General features: G+C 39.9%; 1 protein-coding gene across 1 annotated transcript in view; it reads right to left on the reverse strand.

The window, feature by feature from the left end:
* The window catches only part of LOC146681532 (ATP-binding cassette sub-family C member 4-like), a 56,614-nt gene extending 36,924 nt beyond the window's left edge, over positions 1 to 19,690 (reverse strand). The window contains exons 1-23 of the mRNA XM_085448781.1: positions 19,611 to 19,690; positions 18,123 to 18,233; positions 16,495 to 16,615; positions 16,083 to 16,307; positions 15,859 to 15,948; positions 15,519 to 15,682; positions 15,241 to 15,366; positions 9,992 to 10,241; positions 9,277 to 9,384; positions 9,084 to 9,173; positions 8,793 to 8,984; positions 7,706 to 7,800; positions 7,365 to 7,451; positions 7,059 to 7,155; positions 6,196 to 6,417; positions 5,899 to 6,036; positions 5,401 to 5,438; positions 5,136 to 5,251; positions 4,903 to 5,049; positions 4,093 to 4,172; positions 3,848 to 3,998; positions 3,622 to 3,741; positions 2,976 to 3,086 (exon numbers count right to left, since the gene is read on the reverse strand). Of these exons, the coding sequence (XP_085304907.1) occupies positions 2,976 to 3,086; positions 3,622 to 3,741; positions 3,848 to 3,998; positions 4,093 to 4,172; positions 4,903 to 5,049; positions 5,136 to 5,251; positions 5,401 to 5,438; positions 5,899 to 6,036; positions 6,196 to 6,417; positions 7,059 to 7,155; positions 7,365 to 7,451; positions 7,706 to 7,800; positions 8,793 to 8,984; positions 9,084 to 9,173; positions 9,277 to 9,384; positions 9,992 to 10,241; positions 15,241 to 15,366; positions 15,519 to 15,682; positions 15,859 to 15,948; positions 16,083 to 16,307; positions 16,495 to 16,615; positions 18,123 to 18,233; positions 19,611 to 19,690 (2,959 nt within the window). The remainder of the gene's footprint in view (positions 1 to 2,975; positions 3,087 to 3,621; positions 3,742 to 3,847; positions 3,999 to 4,092; positions 4,173 to 4,902; positions 5,050 to 5,135; positions 5,252 to 5,400; positions 5,439 to 5,898; positions 6,037 to 6,195; positions 6,418 to 7,058; positions 7,156 to 7,364; positions 7,452 to 7,705; positions 7,801 to 8,792; positions 8,985 to 9,083; positions 9,174 to 9,276; positions 9,385 to 9,991; positions 10,242 to 15,240; positions 15,367 to 15,518; positions 15,683 to 15,858; positions 15,949 to 16,082; positions 16,308 to 16,494; positions 16,616 to 18,122; positions 18,234 to 19,610) is intronic.
* Positions 19,691 to 24,168: the final 4,478 nt, after the last annotated feature.

Below are 24,168 nucleotides of genomic sequence, written 5' to 3' on the forward strand. Positions count from 1 at the left end.
AAGACCCTACAATAATACAGAGGAAAACCCCAACAATCATGTGACCCCCCCACGAGCAAATCCTTTGGCGACAGTGAGAAGGAAAAACTCCGTTTTTATAGGAAGAAACCTCTGGCAAAACCAGGTCAGGAAGAGGCAGCCATCTGCCATGACTGACTGTGGGTGCAGGGAATAAGACGGGACAAAGACACACCCTGGAACAGAGCCAGAGATGAACAATAACTAATGAATAAATGCTGAGTGGTGTATACGCACATAAAGAGTGAAGAAAAAGACTCATCATGGGAAGCCCCCAGCAGCCTAGAGCTATTGCAACATGACTAAGGGAAAATTCAGGGTCAACTCATCCATCCCTAAATATATGCTTTATAAAAAAAAAAGTCTTAAAAGTAGAGTTTGTCTGTCTCCTGAATCAGGGCTCTAGAGTGCGACCAATTTGGTCGCAAATGCGACCAAAATTTTCAGTGGTGCCACTAAAAAAAAAAAAAAAAAAAAAAAAAAAAAATTGGTTGCACCTGTGCGACTAACTGTTCGGGTAGCAAAAAAAAAAAAAAAAAAAAAAAAAAAAAAATCTGCAACCTTCCCTGTGGTCAACAACAGACACACATTTTGCCCCTATCGTGGACTAAACCAATCAGAGATAGTAAGGGGCGGGACCTCTCTGATTGGCCGTGGTCCAGTTGAAAGTGCAGGTGGAAGTGGGAGGTGAGTAGCTTGAATAAAGCGATATCAATTCATTAAATCCTGAATCGACTTTTAAATATAACTGTGTTTTGCCAGAAACGCCAGATTCTCAGATTAAAGCTCACAAAACCATTTCAACAACAACCAAAAAGCAAATGAGAGCAGGTACAGGGATTCCACACAAAGACGTAAACACAGAGGACCGACGCATCAGAATCAACTTTGTCTTTCTCGGCTTTCTCACCCGACGGCCCGTAGACGGACACTCTGTCGGAGCTTAGCGGTTCTGATGCGTCCGGTCCGCACTGTGTTTACGTCTTTTTGCGCTGATTCTGAGCTGCAGGTTTTGTCTCTCCAACCAAAATTCACCGAGCAAGCAGCAAAAGAAGCAGCAAACTGCGCTTCACATTTGATCAATGTCGTCATGAATTTTGCTGTTTTGCTTCCACGACTATTAAAATCACACTTCATGCACAGCTAGCTCTCTCTCTCTATCTCTCTCTGTACTTCAAGAACAGTTTCCCGTCTCCAATCTCTGTTTTCTGTATTATTCATTCACTTATTGCCCACCAGTCTACCGTTGTTTACAGCGCTGTGGCTGCTGTCTTTTTCTTTTTTTCACTTAAATGACCTCGGACAAGAAAGCCTATTTTTTCTGTTGTTCAATACTGAAGAAATCTAAACTTTATATGCAGAACATTGTAGAATATTTTTAAGGTTATCTGCTATAAAAAGCCAGACCAGGAAAATCTGTGTTTTATTCTCAGTTACTTTCACACAAAGGCCTCTGCTGTGATGTTCACAATTCTGATGAAGTCAGTACTGATAAATGATCAGAATTATAATATTTCTGACTGTCTGAGGCTAAAAGTTGAATCGAATCGGGACTTTGAAAACCGGAATCGAATGGATTATAGAAATCAGTGATGATACCCAGCCCTAGTGAGCAGCCTAGGCACGACAGACGTGGATGTAGCTGTAATAGGAAAAGAACTATTGCTAACTTTTCCTGTTAAGTTAAGGCCTGATCCTTCTGAAATTCATAGCCAGTGCTCTGACACGGTGTCATCAATCTTTGAATGCTGAAAAAGCACAGTGTATCCAGAAAAACACATTATATTATATTATATAAATTATTATAAAATTTGTGTGCGCCCAACTTTTGTGCCGGTACGCCTAACTTTTTAAAGTTAGGAGTACGCCCATGGCAAAAAGTTAGTCTAGAGCCCTGTCCTGAATACAAACTCCACAAAAGAGGGGCCTGAATACTGAAGGCTCGGCCCCCCATTCTACTTTTAAATACTCTAGGAACCACAAACAAGCTTGCAGTCTGAGAGCGAAGTGCTCTAATGGGTTGATAGGGTACTATTAGGTCTTTAAGATGAGATGGGGCCTGATTATTCCAGACCTTGTATGTTAAATTCGATTCCGGATTTAACAGGGATGCAATGAGGAAAAACCAGTGTCGGTGAAATGTGCTCTCTTGGTCTGGTCCCTGTCAGTATCTTTGCTGCAGCATTGCGGACCATCTCAAGGCTTTTTAGGACGTTTTTAGGAGATCCTGATAATAAGGAATTGTAGTCCAGCCTAGAAGTAAGTTTTTCAGCATCACTTAAACGGAATGTTTTTAATTTGAACCAGATTCCGCAAATGGAAGTCCAACACGTTTGTTTACCATATATGCACTGAATGATATATCCTGGTCAAAAATGACTCCAAAATTCCTCAGTGTTACTGGAGGGTTAGATTTTTATAGGTGAGTACAATAACCCCAGTTTTATCTGAATTTAGAAGCAGAAAAGTAGACGTTATCCAAGTCTTTGTCTTTAAGACATTTCTGTATTTTAACAAATTGGTGTGTGTTATCTGGCTTAATAGATATATAAAGCTGGGTGTCATCTGCATAGAAGTGAAAATGTATGCTATGTCTTCTGATGATACTGCCTAAGGGAAGCATGTATAATATAAACAGAATTGGTCCTAGCACCGAACCCTGTGGAACTCCATAACTAACCTTAGTGTGTGAAGAGGACTCTCCATTTACATGTACAAATTAGAGTCTGATAGATTGATATTCAAAACATTGTACAGTACCTTTAATACCTACAGCATACATAATCGCTGTAATAAAATAAATCAAGGATTTTTTCCTTCCCACTGTCGCCAAGTGCTTGCTCTAAGAGGGTCCTCTGATGGTTGGGGTTTTCTTTGTATCGTTACAGACTCTTTACCTTACAATATAAGGCACCTGTTGTGAGACAGTTTGTCTGCATGGTGCTTTAGTTCCTCACCATGTCTGAGTAAGACGCAGCCAAATGCTGTGAGAGTGATGAATATGGAGCAAATGCTGTCAAGGCGTAGTGCAAACCAGCGGGAGGTCATCAGGAACAAAAACCACGCCTCTGCAACGAGACGAAAAAATGCATTTCATTATAAAGAAGATGACCAGGTTAATCTTTTGAGCAGGTTCACTTTACAAGACATTTCATGAGACCCAAATATCTCACACATGTAATTTATTATAAAGCGATTTGTACAATATAAAGCACCTTGAGGTGACTGTTGTCACATAAATAAAACTGAATTAAAGTCTTCCAGGCTTCTTCGCTATCATTATTCCACTATCATTACTGATTTACAACATTTTTAACTATTTTTCAGCTGGAGACGCATAGCTTATCTTCCCAAGGCCTCTTAGGAGAGATAGTTGAGCAAATGATCAACTTTGAATTGACCTGTGATAACCTTTCTTAAGAGGGAAAATGCCTTTACAAATATGCTCCCAGAAGGTATTCATTGACAGACTGAGAGCAAATTATCCAGAATTCCAGTTCTACTTGGAACTATGAGTAGTCTTCTTTATCGCTTGAAATTCCTTTAAAATCAGCTAGAAAATCTCAGTTTTAACCATCCATAAAGAGTTCATAAAGAGTAAACCCGAATGCAGGTCCTGATGGGCATCAAATGCCTTCTTTAACCTCTCCTCAGCCTTGAGGGCTCTGATGGTGGAAAGACCCTGAAGAGACAAGGACAGGTGGGAGAAGACTGGACTCCGCGCTGTAGGAAAAGATTAGCTGTGAGAAACTGTTAAACAGCCAGCGTCATTGAACCTACAGTTTAAAATGATGAGTTTATGATAGGATCGTAATAAAAATAAGCGCACTTGTTGACTCGAGACGTTTGACATCACGTGAGTTACGGAGGTAAAAGCTTCTCAAGTACAGAAAGATTATTAGGAGAGGAACAACAGGGATGAGGATGAGAGGGATGACTGAGGCTGCCACCGCGATAACGCCAGCATTCTGTAAAAACAACTAAAACAACATCGCATAATCAGAAATACTCAAATTACTGAAGGATCCTTTTAAGTGAGTCTTGTGTGTATATAGCACATATAGTAGTCTTCACTTGATAGAAGTCCACAAAAGTGATAGGTAGCATGGAGTCCATTTGGCTGACATCTTTGGAAAATCTGTTGAGTATTCGACCTGAAACAAGGGAAAAGGAACAGAAACATTATATAAAGAGAAGACTATAAATCATTCAATCAGTAAAAGCAAAGATATGTCAGCCCTGCACCCAGCACCATTATCATGTTAAGGATGTAGGCAAGTGTAATTTTTGTCCTTTTTCTTAGTGTGTACTGTATGCTCTAGTGGGCTAATGCTAGCAAGACGCTAACATTGAAGCTACCTGGACAATCCAAAATCAGTGGGTGATATCACTACGTCCATCTTTATACTGTCTATGTTCTGAACATGAAGCTTTACACCATACAAATCAATGCTTTCACCATTCATTGAAACGTTGCCTCATGACAAGCACCTCGGTGAAAGTGGGGAGGAAAATCCCCATTCCTCCCTGAGCCTGGTTTTACCAGGAATCTCTTCCTGTTAAAAGAGAGTTTTTCCCTCCCAAAGCACCTTTATGTGGCTGTTCTAACTTGGAGTGCCAAGTATGAATAAAACTGGATTGAACTGAACTTAATAGACCTTTTTTTAGAGGTTTAAGGCCAATGTCATCTTGGAGAACTCAGACAACACTGGAATATGTCAGGGATGTGTTTTGACTCCAGTTCTCTTCCTGGTAGAAATAGACTGGGTTATTTGTAAAACTATAGGCAAAACTCCCAATCGGTCAAAGGCATAAGGCAGGATATACCCTGATGTAATTCAACGCTTTTTCTTAAATTTAAAATAAATTCTGTGTAGGCCTCACCTATGGGGTTGACATCAAAGAAGGTAACCGGGGTGTGGAGAACAGCACTAAACATGCTGTTGTGCAGAGTCTGAGCTGATCTCACCAGCCCGTGAAATATCACCAAACTCCTGGCAAAACCAAAGACCACAGCTGCTGCTGTCAAACCTAAAAGTAAACACAGCAGGACTATATTAGATATTAGACCTGAAGACTAACAAGAACTATAGGTATTACTATAACTATAGGCTTACCTGAATAAATACCGAGGTAAAAAGTGAGATCAAACTTTCGAAATGAGCTAGTAACATCCATTCCACTGTCCACGCTAACAGCAGTGGCTGTGCTGTTAGAAAACTCCTCCCCTGCCCTGTCAGATGACAAGACAATTCAATCAGGTACACACGAAATGATAACTGATCTAATTTCATTTAAAAAACTGTCAAATGAACAGTATAAAGTTAAGCTATTGCATACTGTATTTGCCATTAAAAATATCCACATTGGTAAAGTTCTTACCAATATACCAGCCACCAGTCCTGCAGGATATATGCAACCTGTTGAAACGGACCTCTCTTTAGATCAATTTTTGAAACACAGCATGAGGAAACCAAGTTGCATGAAATGTGTGGGAGGGTGGGAAGGTTAAGTCAGGTTAGAGCAGGGGTAGGCAATCTCAGTCCACGAGGGCCGGTGTCCCTGCAGGTTTGAGATGTGTCCTCAAACCAACACAGCTGATTTAAATGGCTAAATTAGCTTCTCAACATGTCCTGAAGTTCTCCAGAGGCCTGGTAACGAAATAATCATGTGATTCAGGTGATTACCCAAGGTGAGATCTAAAACCTGCAGGGACACCGACCCTCGTGGACTGAGATTGCCCACCCCTGGGTTAGAGTCACTGTGACATTTCCACATGATTGTACAGTGAGGGATTTAATACTGATAACAGTTAATACAGACAGGTAACACCTGGAGACAGAAAGAGTGCAGGAAGGGTGTTGAAGGGTCGGGGCTTACCTCAGCTATTATGCTGAGCAGTATTATGACCATTAACACCAAAGTGTTACAGCCTGCTGTGAAGTACTTAAGGTAAACATGGCCGCTAACATTTCCTTCAGCTCGAGTTTCTTCTGTAATAGTTTGAGCAACTTCAACCTGCAAAACAATAAAACAAGTTTAGTGATAATAGACTTGCAGGTCTATTTTAACCCAAACTATTCATTTCTACCTCTGTCCATCCTTGTAATTAGGTGACTACAAAATGCTGCCATTTATGTGGGGACTCTTAATCTAATCTTTTGGAAATATACCTACATGAAGCTGATCAGTGCAGCTGCTGTCTGGTAGCAGGAGGCTGCTGGAAGAACAGTGTGACCCATGTGAGCAAATCGTCCACTGGCTGCGTAAAGACAATTTGTCTGGGTCAACCGAACATGACCCAACTGAATGTGCCTCCACATCACTTCTCAGCAGGGACACAATATCCAGGCCAGAGGTCTGCAGCTCACTGTAGGTTCCCTGGACCATGACATGACCCTGGAGAAACAAATAATGAAAATGAGCAACAATGTGTTTTTCAGTACTTAATAACAAAAAAGTCAAAAAGGCTCATCTGAAGGAACGCCTTCCTTCGGAGAAAATCATTTCTATGAATTTGGAAAATTGGAAAACCACCATTAAAAATCAGTTGTGAAGCTCCTTCTACAAAATGCAGAACCTGTGAGTAAAGGGGAACACATTAAAAAGGGGATCAAGGAGATTTAATTGGAACTGTACACAAAGCCGCGTTGCCTGTTTATCCCTGACACTTTTCAGCTCGTCACCTAAGCTAACCTAAACCTAAACCTCCCAACATCACTCTACATAATGCTGGATCTCTTTCCTCCAGCTGAAGCGTTTTTTGACAAACTGAATTAGATTTTTCATCTGAATGAATATGTTTCCTTAACTTCTGTAACTGAGTAGTTTTGTATTAACACATCTGGTCCAGAGACTTTGTGTTGTAAGTTAAAAAATTAATAACAATTTGGAAACGGAAATCTCACCTGACGACTGGAGATCAACGTGTGCTGGAGCTCACTCTCAGAGATTACACACCTCAGAGTAACAAACTATAACTGGTGAATGCAAACATGTTTATCCCCTGCCTACTTAAACCAGCATAAAGGGGGACAAACCTCCTTGAGGACCAGGATCTGGTCAGCCGTCCTCAGATGCTGGAGCTGGTGTGTGATGAGGATACGACACTTGTTCTTCAGCAGGCCACAGATACACCTGATTTTGATAAATAAGAGGGGGTTTCTGCACGTTTGTGACTGTTGCTTTGAAATAGTTCCATATAAATAAAACTGAACTGAATGGAATTAAAACAGTTCACATGAACTTCAATCATGCAGTGTGTACTGTCGAGCATGAGCACGATTCTCGACACCATTATTAATCAGGGTATACAGATAATTAGCACCGAACTCTTTATTACTCACTGCTCAAAAAGATGTTTTCCAACTTCTGCATCCACAGCACTTAAAGGGTCATCCAGGAGGTAGATGTCTGCATCCTGATATACAGCCCTGAAAACAAGGACACACAGTGGGGGAATCTTATTTGTCAGGAAAAAGACTGAACTTTCACATAAACTATAGCAAATGTAACAGCACAAGTGTGTGCATGCAGGGTAAAAATACATGCACCCCAACATCTAGCTACTTGTTGCCTCTAGTTTAGGTTCCTTAGAAACTCAGACTAACATTTGAATGCGTCACGGTGATACAATACGTGTAAGTTTTCTTCTAGGTAGCGTTCTTACTACATGATGTCCATGTACCTTGCCAGGTTGACACGAGCTTTCTGTCCCCCACTGAGTGTGGCCCCTCTGTCCCCGATCAGTGTCAGATCTCCATCTGGGAACAGCTGCAGGTCCTGAATTTGAAACAATGGAGGCGTAACTTGCCTACAATCATCAAGGGCATGAATGTCATGATAATTTTGAGTTTTTAATGATTTATTTGAATTGTTCTTTTTCCAGAATGAAACGATTGTACAGAAAAAAGGCCCTGCTCCAAAGTCGACACCTTCAAGCTTGATTGAAATTTGCCGTTCCCCCACATGGACAAACAAATAGCTTCTGATAAAATGTTTTATGGTCAGACAAGAGAAAAACTGAGATGTTAGACCACAATATATTTAGAGGAACAAAGGTGAGGCTTTCAAAGGCAGCTCTCCCAGGATGGCCAGCTCCATACCAGGAAACTAACCAATTTAAACAAACTGCCAAGAAGAGTGGTCAAAATATCTAGACAGAATCCACCAGAAGATCATTGATGGCCTCCAAAAGTGTCTGTTTGAAGAGCAACTTGCAAAGTGATATTGAACTAAATACAGCTAAATGAACACCAATAAATTGGTGAGTATATATTTGAGGTTGTTTGTATATTTTTGATCCATAGATTAGAAAAAATCCCAAATAAAAGCTTAAACTTGTTTTAAAGTTATTGAAGATGTGTGCTGTACAATCATTCCACTATAGAAAAAGAACAGTTAAATAACCATGATATTCATGCCTGGGATGAGTGCATGCAAACTTCTGACCACAGCTGTACTTCAAATGAGACATAAAAGAAAAGCACAACTAATACTGCTTTAATTTCAAGAAAAGATGTGACGTCCCAAAGTCAAATTTCAGAATTTGCTCCTAAACTATAGCAAACAATGCAATTAATCAATATGATTATAATTGACTTTTGAAGGCTGCTGGCTTTTATCAAGGTCATCTGATCATATTGTTGGAGCTAATCAGCATTTTCTATAGGTAGGAACCCACCTTGTAAGATTTTACACCAGAGGGTAAAGATCGGTTCGCCTTGAGCTGCTGGCCTAACATGAACTGGTTAACTTGCAGCATTATATCTCACCTTCTTCAGAGCACAGGCTCTGAGGACCCTCTCATACTTTTTAGGATTCAGTTGTTTCCCGAACAGGATGTTGCTGCGGATGGTTCCAGGGAACACCCAGGGTTGCTGGGCTGCATAGCTTATTTGACCTATGACCTTTAATGTGCCTGTGTCATAAGGCAGCTCTCCCAGGATGGCACTGAGCAGAGATGACTGAAGAAAACACAGATGTTATGAACATGTGACCCTGAAAACACAATTTTGATACTCAATGTTCTGACCTAAAGGCTAAATGGTAAGTCAGTTGCGGACCTTTCCGGCCCCCACTGGTCCGATCACAGTGAAAAGCTGGTGTGACTCTGCTGTGATGGAAACATTGTGCAGAGATGGTGCATCCAAACTCTAAAAAAAAGAAGAAGAATGTATTAATTAATGCACAAATTTTGAATTTAAAATTATGCAAGATGACTCATTATCAATATGAGTTTTAAACTTTAACATTTACCTTATCCCAGTAGCAGGTCAGTGCCTCAATTTCAATAGCGTTCTCCATTTTTCCCTCCAAAGGCAGTGCGAGATTTTTTCTTTCAAGCTCTTCCAGGACGAGAAAATTCTTGAAAGATATTTAATGGACACACGTGCTTTGAAACATAAACTAAATTAGCACAGTTCTCTTGCTTTACCTATCCACAAATTTAGAAACAACTACATTTAAGATTAAAAAGAGTTCTGATGTCACCACCAATCTTTTATCCATTTTTTTGCAGGACAGTTACAATATCTGCAATCAATCTGGACATCACTTTAGGATCTATTTGACAGATGGATTCTCCATGATGGAAAACATCATGAATTTCAATTCTATTTTAGTTCAACAGCACCAAACAAGCATCACAACAACAGTTGCCTCAACATGCTTTATATTGTAACCTAAAGAGACAATACAACAATGCAGAGAAAGTCCCAACAATCAGATTACTCAGATGAGCAAGCACATGGTGAGAGTGGGAAGGAAAAAATCCATTTTAACAGGAAGAAACCTCCATCAGAACCAGGCTCAGGGAAGCCCGTAACATTAAGTCAACACGATTTTTGTTATGTAAAGTTCTCTGAACTTTTTAGACAATAGAAAAGTAGTAAATCGGTCATTATGGTACTAATGACAGATATCAGCTACGGTTTTGTTACTTGTATTCCAATTTATGAAAGAACAGAATTACCTTAATCCTGCGAATGCTCACAACAGTCTCTGACAATTTCTCAATGGCCAGAGGAAAGAACAGGGTCACTGTGAGCTTAATTGTACCATACAGGGATGCAGTGACAAACACACTGCTGGCAGTGATGGTGTTGCCCAGGAGGGCGTAGACAGTGAAGGTGACAAACACTGTCATCTTGCTGCTGGCAAAGAATGAAGCCATGTTGAGTCCTCGCAGGTAGGAGCTTTTTAATATCTGATGAATTTCTTTCCTAGGCGTAAAGAAGAACATAGGGAGGCTTAATATGTAAAATCAGAAGACTTTATTTAGAGTGTCACACCACTGTCAAAAAAAAGAATGCTCAAATGACTACAACTGAAATACTTACGTCTAAATAATTATTTTCTTCATCAGACCATGAAGAGTGCAAAGACATACTAACATACAAGACCTTGAACTATCAGGCCTCATCTTATCTTAAATATCACCCCAATAGAGCACTTTGCTCTCAGACTGCAGGCTTACTTGTGGTTCCTTGGTTATTGTAGTAGATAGAGCGACTTCAGCTTTCAGGGCCCTTTTCTGTTGAACCAGCCCCCAGTTTGGATTTCAAGATTAGCATTAAAGTTTTGCTTTTTGATAAAGTTCATAGTTATGGCTGGATCAGGTGACCCTGGCCCTGAAACCTACCTAATTTATGCTTGTGTTTCTTCTTCACTAACCTCTTTTCACCCTCTGTTTATACACCACTCTAGAGTTAATCATTAGTTATTATTAATCTCTGGTTCTCTTCCACACCATGTCTTTATCCTGTCTTCCTCCCCTAACCCCCAACCAATTGCACCAGATGGCTGCCCCTCCCTGAACCTGGTTCTCCCAGAGCTTCCTTCCTGTGTTTTTCCTTCCCACAGTTTTCATGTCTTTATCACATATTTTCTGTGCATTTTTTGTATTTTGTGGTCTTATATTTATTAGCCTACAAAGATTGAGTTAACAAGGTTTATCACGTATAATATGTGATTCTTGATATATTTACAGTGATGCTTCTTGTTTTGTTTTTTTTATTTCCTCTCACACAGGTGGTTGTTATTGTCTTTTTAAGTTTGTATTTAAGCTTCCCAGTTTGAATGTTAGACCCTCGTGAAGTTTCTCTAGTCGATACACGTAGGTCAAGTTTATCCTCGCTGTGCTTCTACAAATTGCATTAAACTTTTTTTTATCTGGCAGTACAGTGGTTCTGAGTTTTCTGCTTTTTTGCCAGGAAGTGGTACGGTAGGCAACGTAAAATCACCGAACAGGGTCACTGGATGGTAAATGGACTGATTCTTATATAACCCTTTTTTACTCTCGAAAAAAATGAAAAATAATGTACATTTCAAATTATACAAAAAGGTATTTTTCAGGGAACACAAAATGGGTTAACAATTTAAAGCTGTTGTGCAGCAATGGAGGTTGATCAGGTCTTGAAAGCTGGTGCTACTAATTCTTACAGGTGTTCCAGCTTTTCTGGATTACTTACAACCCCCTCTGCCTGCATGAAAGCAGTGTTGGAACACACTGTGGTACCATGCCCTCGTGAGCATCAGCTGAACAGCACTGTACTGCAAAAAGTAGTTTGTGGTGAGAAAAAGGTTTCTGAGAGTTAACAGCTTCCGTGATCGGTGGCTAACAGGGCAACAGCTTTAAACACAGCTTAATAATGGTCATAGTAAGTCTCAGTTTCAACTGTGAAGAGAAGACTTCGAGCTGCAGGTTTGACAGGACAAGCTGCAGGAAGAAAGCCATCGCTAAGACGTCAGAATAAGACAAAGAGGCTTGCCTGGGTCATGAAACATCGCCACTGCACTACTGAAGACTGGAAGAAGGTATTATAGAGCAATGAATCAAAATTTGAAATCACCGGTTCATCACGCAGGATCTTCGTACGCGAAAGGATGGCTCTACAGTGTGTGGCATCAACTGTCAAACATGGAGGAGGAAGTGTGATGGTCTGGGGCTGTTTTGCTGGATTCCAGCTCGGTGACTTGTACAGAGTGAGAGGCACCCTGAACCAAAATGGCTAACACAGCATTCTGCAGCGCCATGCAATACCCTCTAGTTGGTCAGGGTTTCATCCTATTGCAACATAATGACCCAAAACAAAAGTCCGAGCTATGCCAGAACTACCTCAGGAACAAAGAACAAGATGGTAAGCTGGAAAACATGGAGTGGTCTCCAGTCTCCAGACTTAAACCCCATCGAGCTGGTTTGGGATGAACTGGACAGAAGAGTGAAAGCAGAGCAACCTAAAAGTGCCACACATTTATGGGAACCTCTGCAACCGATATGGGAAGAACTTTCTGAAGAATATTTGATCTCTGTTGTAGAAAGAATGCCACGGGTGTGTTCAGCTGCCAAAGGTGGAATTATAGAATACATTTTGGTCTATAAATTGATTCCATGATAATTGTTTTACTTGAATTGCTTATTTGTACTATGCTTTCACTTCAGAGTGCAATGCAACATTAAACTGCATAACTTTCAATTATAAAATGGAAAAATTGGGGTGTTCTAAAACCTTTGACCGGTAGTGTACGTGTATCGAGTCTGTCAGTACTTGCCTGACTACATTGTGCCAAGTGTAAAATTTGGTGGAGCGGTGAGATCTGGAGTTGTTTTTCAGGAGTTGGGCTCATCTTAGTTCCAGTGAAACTAACTCTTGATGCATAACAAGACATTTTGGACAATTTCATGCTCCCAACCTTGTGGGAACAGTTTGAGGACGGCCTCTTCCTGTTCCAACATCATTGTGCAACAGTGCAGAAAACAACATCCAAATAAACATGCATCAATGAGTCTAATGTGAAATAACTTGACTGGCTTGCACAGAGTCCTGACTTAAACCTGACAGAACATCTTTGGGAATAATTAGAGCGGAGGCTGTGAGCCAGACTTTCTCATCCAATATCAGTGTCTGACCTCACTTCTGGAAAAATGGTTAAAAATTCCCATAAATATACTCCTAAATCATAATAAACCTTATGGATTAACAATGGGATGTCACTCAATTTCATATGCGTGTGAAGGCAAACGAGCAAGAACTTTTGGCAATATATCTTGGTGTTGCATGTATCTCATGCAACACCAAGATCATGTGTTAGTTTGCTTGACCAAAGGCTCAGTCCAGCATAGCGTCAACATATCGTTTGGTAATGATGGAATGCTAATACTGGGAATACATTTAGCTTGACTCAGCAGAAAATGACAGTTAATTATAGATTTGACCTTACTTTAGAACATTAGCAAAACAGCTTTAAAAAAATTGTTTGTCGAAAGCTTTGGTACGGCCTCTAAGGACATTCAGTGCGGGGCCTCTCACAAGAATGTAATGATTCAGCATCTGCAGAGGCCCCGAAGCCTGAGGCCTTGCGCTTGATGGAAAGAACGTAACGTTCTTTGTTTTGTGTTTTGATCAAGATGAAGGGTTTTGTCTCTTCTCTACAAATCATTAAAAAAAAACCCAACTTAAAATCCATTTAAAATATAAAAATAGACAAACCATTTCACCATAAATCAACCCTGTGTTAGAATCCAATTGTACACATTACTTCATATTTACTACATATTTAGTAGTTTTGTAACTGTGGATATCTTAAGAAGTCTTTATTATCAAAGACTCATTGAGACTTGAAGGTTGACTGTAAAACATTTTTCTTCCTGAAACTGTAACCCTGAATTAATCATGACTACAATGCAACCCAAGTTTTCACACAGAAAAATAATGTTGAGCTGTTGTATAATCCACACCAAAAGTTCAAGCTTCACCGACTTCCTCACTCTCTGTCTGTACATGGCCAATATTAAAATACTGGCTTCTGTAAAGCAAACCTCTTTATACCATATCACCCCAATAGAGACTTCTGACTTACACGTGGTAAGTATTTAAAATCAGAATGAAGAAGGCAGAGCCTCCCATTCAATGCTGGTCACTAGTAGTGACAAATTTCCTCTGTGGTTATTCTAAGTACATTTAAGCTGAAGATGGATGGAAAGTTTTGAAGGCTACAATGGATTACTGCTTGATGTCACAAGGACTGATTTTGAGTGGGTTTCTTTCAAAGAATCTCAGAAGGTGTTGATGGGAACAATAAGTGACAGTTAACATATAAAGTGCAGAGCAAACATAAAGGATTATCATTAACCAGACATCAATGCTGAGAAAGTTGAGGATTAATGAATTAATACAAATCTAAGCTGTTCTTTAAGAGCAGTACATCAAAGCAATAAGGAATTCTCCTTGTTGTTAATTCTGATTAATTCTTCTTGTAGCTAATCCATATGAACTCCCATGGGCCCTAAGAGGTTACCAGAAAAAACTGTGATTGCAGTGATTTAAAGAAATTGATGAGCTCTGCAGAGATAAGAAAATCCAATACAGATCATGCTATTAATGAAATCTCTTTACATTTTCCCAGACATGCCTAACTTTATATGCTCAAGCTCTTTGTTCTTGTTGATGAGGAGACTCATAAGCACACATAAAACATTAGGCACACCAAAGGATGTTTTCAACTGTATACTCTAACTAAAAAAATATAGGAAAAATCATGCTGGATATCAATGCTGACTACACTATGGACTGTGTATTGTGTAAGGAATGAAAGGATGTCAGATTGTTTCATCGAAATGAAAATTATCAACCTATAGAGCTGAAAAATATATATTTTGTTGAAATATCACTGCAGCAGCTCAAAATGGTACTTAGCAGTTTGTATTATTCCCATAAGTTTAACTGACTTGATGCTATAATCTCATCAAAAAGTGTTCCTTTGATTTTTACATGTATAGGACCAGTTCTCCGCTGTTCCAGAAGAGCACAGTGGTTCAACATGGATCTCCGCCTCCAGACAAACCACACATTATGTGAACCCTACATTTCTCATTCGTTTGGCAAATGAGAAAAGTTCCTGGGCTGATGGAGCAAGCCTGATCTGTGGTATGATCTTTCTTTATGCCCCTGAAGTTTATCGGTCCTGTTCACTATTTTAAAAGACAGCTAAAGACATGTCTGATATTTTCAGTTCATTTCATTTCCACATGTGTCGAAGCATTAATCATATTGGTCGTTCCAAATCATAAAACTGCAGGATGACGAGTCAGTTTATTAAAATATTTATTTTGACAGTTTTTGATTCACTGTTTATACTCATAATTATTATGGGAGCACATTATAAGAAGAAGAAATTCCTCTAAAAAATTAGCTGATTCTTCATAAAACCTGTAGTTCTTACCTTCTGACTTCAGTCACCAGAGCTGAGAACGGTTTCTCCCAGGCATACATCTTGATTATCCTGATACCAGACACCACTTCGTTCATGATACGGATTCTGTTGTCAGTAAGGACTGCTGTTTTGCTCCTGCAAATATAAGCACCATTTACACTGTGTCCATTAGAGGCTAAAAAAAACATCTAATCAAAATTGTATAAAAACAGGCAGACAATGCGCATAATAAAAGAACGTTATCGTCAGAAACAATAATGTCCAGCTTCTGTATTCTTCGTCCATACCTGAAGATGCCAAAGAGTTTTCCAAACCAGGTTTGTATCGGCATCATGAGTGCGATGGCTGCTACACCTGCCAGGCACGAGGCACCGATCTCATACCAAAGGAAAACAATGATCACCACTGCTTGGAGAGGTCCCACCCACAGGTAGAGCAGATTAAGTGTAATCTATAGAGAGCATGATTGTTGACGTGCAGAAAACATGCTGGACAACTTGTCCAAACCTTACAATTTTTTACAAATCTGTGTGAAGATCTTGATGTTAAGGGCACAACTTGGTTTAAAAATGTCATCAAATACAATTAAATAATCTCATCATGTGTTTGAGTACATGATTCTCTTACCTCATCGAAACGATTAACATCATTTGAAAGGAGGTTCACTATTTGCCCAGTGGTTGTTTGTCCCATGGATTTAGCACTGAGTCTGAGAGCCTGATGAGAGGAATTTTACTTAACTGCTCAAAAAACAATTTTCACAACACCGACAAGTATAGATGGATCCATCGGAACATATTTCTGACAGAGATAAGCTGACAACTCTTCATTTGTACAGATTTTTCACTGACCTTCCTGTAGATCATGTGACACATAGCCACTCTAATCCTCATGCCTGTTCTTAGGACATGATAGAAGTAGAGATGTTGGAGGATAGTCAGTCCAAGCGTGGAGATGGACATCGCAGCAGCGTAAACATACGCCATGCCAAGACTTCTCTGATCATCGGGGTCACCATTCTCAAAGAAAAGGATTATCTTCCCCAGAAGAAGTGGCTGGATCACTTTGATTGTCTCCTTTATGACAAAGACAATGAATGCAAGCTTACATTCATCCTTTCCCAGACTTTAGGAAATGGGTTCAAATGGCTGCTAGATATTTGAGCCAATTTTTGTTACAAGAAAGGTCTCTGAGTACATTAGCATGCTTATTATTTCATTACAAATAACTCATCTGACACCTCCACATGACCAGTCGACATACCAGGAAAAAAACAAATATCCCAGCCATTGCATAGGACCTTCCATAGCACTTTATAAGGACTCTGGTGAGTTTTGGCTTCAGGAGTTCCTTTGTAGCATGTCTAACTTCACGGTCCCAAAATCTGCAAGATAAACATGGAGATTATTAGATTAGGCTAACCTATGAGGTAACTGTGAAAGGTACAACTTCTCTGGTACAAACAGAAGTACACACTATAAGTTGAAGTTAAGCAAACAACATTTTATGTAAATCTAGACACAACATTGATCTTTAGACCAATCTAGAACAACAAATGGCAATGTAACTATTTAGGATATAGTCACACCAACATTTTAAAAAAATCATTAGCAAATAAACCTTCCAAATGAGAACCATACGGCCGCACAGTGGCAACATACTCATTTGTTACAAGAAGTATCAGGTTAATGGAATGGCAAACAGCAATTCAATGATCCACCAGTGACACTGCCACTTACATCTTCATCAAATGAATGGCACAGAGAGCTGGTTAGCATTTCTGACTGAGAGAGCTGGGAACATTTACACGTGTGGCAAAAAAGAAGCTACTTCTTTAACAATTTTATAACAATTACTATTAAAAACTATTAAAACTAAGTTAAAAATAAAAGCAAAATTTAAGTGTGGACTTCCTACCATCACCAACTGCTTGCTCAAAGGGGGTCACTGACTTGTTAAGGTTTTCTCTGTAGTATTATGGGGTCTTACCTTACAATACAAGGTGCTTTAAGTTGGCTGTTGTTGTGATAAAATGGAACTGAATTATTTAAAAGTAATGAGCTTTATTACAGCTCTTTCTGTTGAACTTTTAGTGTTATTTTTAGTGACAGGATGCCTGTTGGGAGCATCGGCATGTTTCAGGGAGGCCTAAGGTTGGGTTTGGCCTGTTGTGAAAGGAGTTAATACATCAAACAGGAATAAGTAGATTGACCTGTCAGAATAACACATCACGTGTGACTCACACTACGGCAGCACTCCCTGGCAATTCAAAGAAACACACAGCTACTGAACAAGCATGCAGTCTCTCCTGGCAAAGCACCAACAGCTACCTGCTTGTCTACAGATCATATTTGTACAATTCACCAGGGGAAATGAACCCCTGAAGAGGTGAATACAAACAGAAATATCATCAATAGATGGCAGACTCCAGAAAAATATTTTGGGGTATTATTCTACTGTGGTAGACTGGCCAGAAATGACTTTTTTTGCATCATAAATAGATAACAACGCTTCTTCTTCTGGACTGCTTAAAAGACCAGTTCATAAATAGTACTAAAAGTGATCAAGAGCTCAAAAACCTCTGGTGCTAGGCCAACCATCCAGCTACATGTAAAGGAAGTGACAACAAAACCATAGGGTCTTAACCCATAACTTTCCTGGGTAGAAGAATTTTTTAATGTTATTCAAGGCAATATTTGACTAAATCACATGTTGTGAAATGGGTTATTTGGGTAGTATGCATAACCACATTACTCATTGACTCAAAAATAAATCTCTTCTCAAACTGGTCATAGAAAATTGTAAGGACCTATGTCTGAGCCATCATCTTCTCAGTCTCTCAGATTTGACTTTTGTTAGTGATCCAATAATGCAACACAGCAGTGTAGTACCTCTGTAGCTCCTCTCCCAGGGCTTCAGACTGATCCTCTTTAAGGATGCTATACATATCATTTTCCTCAAGTCTTCGCTTTTGGCCAAGCTGCAGCAAAGGGGTTAACCAGCTGAAATAGAAAGACAGAAAGTATTCATGGCGCTTCACCTGTCCCTCATTTTTCCATATTTCGGCCTTATTCCAAAAGAAGGATTCGATTCATTTTCCACCTCAGAATTCTACACACGATACCCCACGATAAAAAGCAAAAAAAGTTTGCTCGGCTTTTTGTACTTATGATATTTTACTGATGTCTGGGTTTTAAAAAATTAGCTTTACAGATCAACTTGGCTTAAATCACACACATTAGCATGCCCGTCAAAGTCCGCCTTCCCTGGACACACACACTCACACACACACCATCCCATATCCACCACGTTTTTCAAAAAAATACTAACAATAAAAAAACACCCAACTTTAACTTTAAGAGAATAAAAAAACAGTATAATGGGACAGTTCATCTTAATTTAACTCTGTGTTTTTCTGGCAGTAAAAGCACCTGTTAATAAGCACCTGTTTGCATAGCCTGGTGTCTCAGTGTATGACATTCAGTGTATGTCAGGTTAGCAGAGGGGAAAAGCAGACGTATCAGAAACAACATAGCAAAGTTTTCTGCTTCTCCCAGTTTAATAATTCTCTGGTCATGTGTAGTGAAGCCTCCCTTGGTATCTAGAAAGAAGTGCACTTTGAACATTCTGAAGGTGAGTTATTACTCAGTTACTCAATGCTTTCAATATAGACATCAAAAGACCAACCACATATCTATGTAGTATTTGTTTGTGTGGTACTCATACTATGTATTAAGCCAGTTTAAACCATGAGGGCTACATTAAAGCCTACAATTGCTTTTCCCATTCATGAGTTATGGTTGAAAAACTCAAACAAGTCCAGAGCTACCTGACTCAACTCTGCTGTTCAAAATCTATTCCACAAATAAATGCACAGAAATAATACACACAGCGAAAAGCTGCACATACTTTCTGTGGATTTAGTATTTTTTATGACCTAATAAAATAACCCAGGAGTTTTTTGTTTTGTTTTGTTTTTTCAGTGTATGGAAGTGATTCTACCCACTTTGAATTAAAGTAATCAGTCTCAGTTTCCACTATTATGGTCTGAAGCATGTAAACACCGGCTTTTGAATAAATTCTGAAGTATTTCTTGCTTGCCTCATGTGGTCCGTGGGGCACAGCATTGCTGGGATGGGCTAATCCTACTGATTTTTCAATGCGTGATCAAGTTATGAGAAACTATTTTTTTCAATTAAAAATGCATCCTGGCACAGATTAAATCCCCTTGTAAACGGGTTCATAGTTCTAGTTAACTCAGAAAAACCACAATTAAAACGATATACAAACATGTATGCATGAAATCAGCAGTTTGTTGTTCTTAACTGATTACCTCACCGCTCGGTCAGAGTTAGATCACGCCGTGAAATCACACTTACCACAAAAAAACTCTTGAAAAAAAGCTGGCAGTTGCCAGCGGGTTGTGCCTGCCGCCCGTGCTTGTCACCTCCACGGTCATACTGGGGATAGCTCAGCCGGGCGCATCTCTGCACGCTGTACGCTCCACTTCATTCGGTCCGTGTAGTAAGTGGAAGTTATGTAAAGCTCAACCAATAACTGTTCAGGCTGGAATTTAGCCGTTTAAGTTATTTAATACGGTGGCCCCTAGAGACAAAGCACGTACAAACTCCAAAACACATGCAAACTCCAAAACACTTGCAAACTCCAAAACACATGCAAACTCCAAAACACTTGCAAACTCCAAAACACATGCAAACTCCAAAACACATGCAAACTCCAAAACACATGCAAACTCCAAAACACTTGCAAACTCCAAAACACTTGCAAACTCCAAAACACTTGCAAACTCCAAAACACATGCAAACTCCAAAACACATGCAAACTCCAAAACACTTGCAAACTCCAAAACACATGCAAACTCCAAAACACTTGCAAACTCCAAAACACTTGCAAACTCCAAAACACTTGCAAACTCCAAAACACATGCAAACTCCAAAACACATGCAAACTCCAAAACACTTGCAAACTCCAAAACACTTGCAAACTCCAAAACACTTGCAAACTCCAAAACACTTGCAAACTCCAAAACACATGCAAACTCCAAAACACTTGCAAACTCCAAAACACATGCAAACTCCAAAACACTTGCAAACTCCAAAACACTTGCAAACTCCAAAACACTTGCAAACTCCAAAACACTTGCAAACTCCAAAACACATGCAAACTCCAAAACACATGCAAACTCCAAAACACATGCAAACTCCAAAACACTTGCAAACTCCAAAACACTTGCAAACCCCAAAACACATGCAAATTCCAAAACACAACGGAAGTGCTCCAGGACGCTAGGGGCAGTGTTGAGCTTTTGTTACCTAGTAACTACACAAGCCAGGAAGTACCAATGACCGGATTTTGGGCTGTATCCCAGGGTCAGGGTCTGCAGCCTTAAAGGCCGCATTTTAAGGCCGATTACGTCACAGCGACACGACGAAGGCTGTCCCAATTCAAAGGCTGCTCGAAATGCGGCCCTCAAATGCGTCCTTAATTTCCCAGAATTTTAAGGATGGGTCGGTGTAGCCTTCATGGCCCAACATATCCCAGATTTCATACCGCGTGGGTGGTGTGGATAATTTTGCCAAAAAAAACGGCGGAAGTGGAGCCGCCGAAGAGTAAACTTTCAGAAGTAAGTACTGAATATTATGTCACTTATTTATGCGCAAATGTTTTTATAATGAAGAACATTAAAACATTACTGTTGGCCACATGTCGGGAAAGTTATGTGACATTAGCGATGTTTGTACTAACTTGGTTTTAAAGCCTTTACTTTAAAATATACGCCGTTCAATAGTTGACTTTAATCTTACAGAGAATGTGATGATTTTATGGATAATTAAAGTCAGTCATATATCCACAAACACAACAAGCTGAAAGTCAGTGATGCTGCTCGGTTTGCAGTCCTGAATATCACGGCACAAGCAGGATTCACTGCACTGTTAATGTTATCTATGTTATATTGCTGCCTTTGTTCGGTGGTGTCGAGCCAAACGGACTTTAACGTGTGTTTGAACGAGCTGACGGTTCACTCGTTAAGCTGAAAGAAAGATGCTTTAATCACAGGAATCACACATGGTAAATGGTAAATGGCCTGTATTTATATAGCGCTTTACTAGTCCCTAAGGACCCCAAAGCGCTTTACATATCCAGTCATCCACCCATTCACACACACGTGATGGCAAGCTACATTGTAGCCACAGCCACCCTGGGGCGCACTGACAGAGGCGAGGCTGCCGGACACTGGCGCCACCGGGCCCTCTGACCACCACCAGTAGGCAACGGGTGAAGTGTCTTGCCCAAGGACACAACGACCAAGACTGTCCAAGCCGGGGCTCGAACCGGCAACCTTCCGATTACAAGGTGAACGCCCAACTCTTGAGCCACGATCGCCCGTCGTACACGATCGCCCGGTGGTACAGATGGTACACATGTGTCCACTGTACCATCTGGGAACTCTTCTTGTTTTGTAACACAAAAACACAATCCTCCTTCTCTTGTGCTGTTTTGTAGCAGTGTATACACCTGAGACTGTCACCTGTCTGTCCGTCCTGCACTCTCTCTCTTTTTCTTTCTCTCTGATTGTGGAATAAAAGTATGAACATTCATTTATAAGTTACACTTGTGTTTGAATCCTGCAGCTTATCACACATTTGATTTCCATGTGTGACAACTGCAAGTGTCCAGAGTGAGGACAGACTGAGGGACCCACTGCTGCACATCATCTGTGAGGCTTTGCACCCCTGATGATCCACCAGGACAAACTCAGCAGTGTGTGAGGAAGAGGAGGAGGAAGAGCCAGCAGCAGCTGACAGATGGAGAGAATAGACAGACTGTTCCCTGTTTTTGAAGGACTGCTAGGAAAGTTTAACATAACTAATTGTCTGTCCTGAATCAGTCTTATTAGGTAATGTTCAAATAATTTTGAAGGCCTTCAAGTTACACACTATGAAAGGCAGCAACAAGTTTAATATTCAGAAACCTAAAGTATGTATCAGCAGCAGAATGGAGCTAAAAATAAATGTTTGTTTCAGTTCTATGAAGCTTTGAGTATTTTGGATTAGTAGTACTGCTGTGTTTGTTGCATCATATTACTGTAATTGTTTATATGCTTTATATATTCTGAGGTAAGTTGATCTATAGTGTTACATCATATTCTTTAAGGATGTTATGTGTTTGTATACTTTCTGCCCAGTTTGACCCATTTAGCAGAAGTCAGCCTGTTTAAGGCTCTGATATCTATTCTGTATGACTTAAAGCAGTTATGACATGGTCTGATTTTCTCACCCAATAAAGGAATATTCAATATATCAGTCTACTCTTCATTTTATCAGAAACAGTTATCACAGCTTGTATGTTTTCTTTTTATAAATATATGTAAGCAATGAGCCAAATTTAGTAATGCCAACATACTGAAGGAACAACATTTGTCTCTTATATATGATACACCTATATATGCACTGTCAAAGGTATTTGACACAGAGTTCATGTTCACTGCTGTAATAGCTAATAATGATTAATATAATAACTATAATATTGGCCATATTATATTTACATTACCAAAGTGATATGACTTTAGTCTCATGAACAACATTAGCTAATTGTTATTTACTAACTTAAATGACTATTCAGTACAGAAGCCCAAAAATCATGTTTTACTGTCCTGTGGTCTCAGCCTCAGATACTTATCAAATCACACAAAGCTCTTGTAGAAACAAACAAACAAATGAACAAAATATGTTCTCCTTCATTTCTGTCAAACAAAGTTGTATGACACGTTTCCAGCGGTTAGTATCATGGTTGCTAGGCAACCTGGGAAGCGCGACGGAGACTAGACCGTCCCATACAGACAAACTTGCCGTTTATTTTGCAAATCGAGCTCAACACTGCCCCTAGCGTCCTGGAGCACTTCCGTTGTGTTTTGGGGTTTGCAAGTGTTTTGGAGTTTGCAAGTGTTTTGGATTTTGCAAGTGTTTTGGAGTTTGCAAGTGTTTTGGATTTTGCAAGTGTTTTGGATTTTGCAAGTGTTTTGGAGTTTGCAAGTGTTTTGGATTTTGCAAGTGTTTTGGAGTTTGCAAGTGTTTTGGATTTTGCAAGTGTTTTGGATTTTGCAAGTGTTTTGGAGTTTGCAAGTGTTTTGGATTTTGCAAGTGTTTTGGAGTTTGCAAGTGTTTTGGATTTTGCAAGTGTTTTGGAGTTTGCAAGTGTTTTGGAGTTTGCAAGTGTTTTGGATTTTGCAAGTGTTTTGGAGTTTGCAAGTGTTTTGGATTTTGCAAGTGTTTTGGGGTTTGCAAGTGTTTTGGATTTTGCAAGTGTTTTGGAGTTTGCAAGTGTTTTGGAGTTTGTACGTGCTTTGTCTCTAGGGGCCACCGTAATTTAAGATCGCTTCACGTAACTCCACCTACACGACCATCAGTGCAAATTGAAAAGGAAAGTGAAACTTTATTATTATTATTATTATTAATATTATTATTACTACAGGACTAGAGGATGTCGTGTTTGGAACTTGAAAAGTAAGGGAGTCATGTGATCTTTTCAGTCTAGCTCTACCTGTGCAGCATTATTAAAATATGTCTGCTTTCCTAACACCTCAGGGTTTACACAGCCTCTCGACTTCTGACCACTGGTACAGGATCCAGCACAACCGAGACCCGGAAGAAAACAGACGGACGCATGGATGTTTTGCTTTCACACACAGAAACTTCCGAACGAAGTCCGCGAACCGTGCGTCACTACAAAACAAGTGAGAACGTCCACTCCGCTTATTGGCCGGTTTGGTGTCAGGGGCGGGAGCGCTGTGCTCTGGACTGCGTGTAGAATTTCTGCTCAATTTACGGCTAGTTAAATTCTGCATCCCAGTGTGCAAAGTATACGTGACTACGGGAAGACGTTAAGGTCAAACTTGAAGTAAGCCGAGTCAGAGCG

The sequence above is a fragment of the Copadichromis virginalis genome, linkage group LG23 (genome assembly GCF_057382275.1).
Source record: "Copadichromis virginalis isolate Kocher_CV1m ecotype Utaka linkage group LG23, C_Virginalis_male_GT1.1, whole genome shotgun sequence".
Classification (NCBI taxonomy): Eukaryota; Metazoa; Chordata; class Actinopteri; order Cichliformes; family Cichlidae; genus Copadichromis; species Copadichromis virginalis.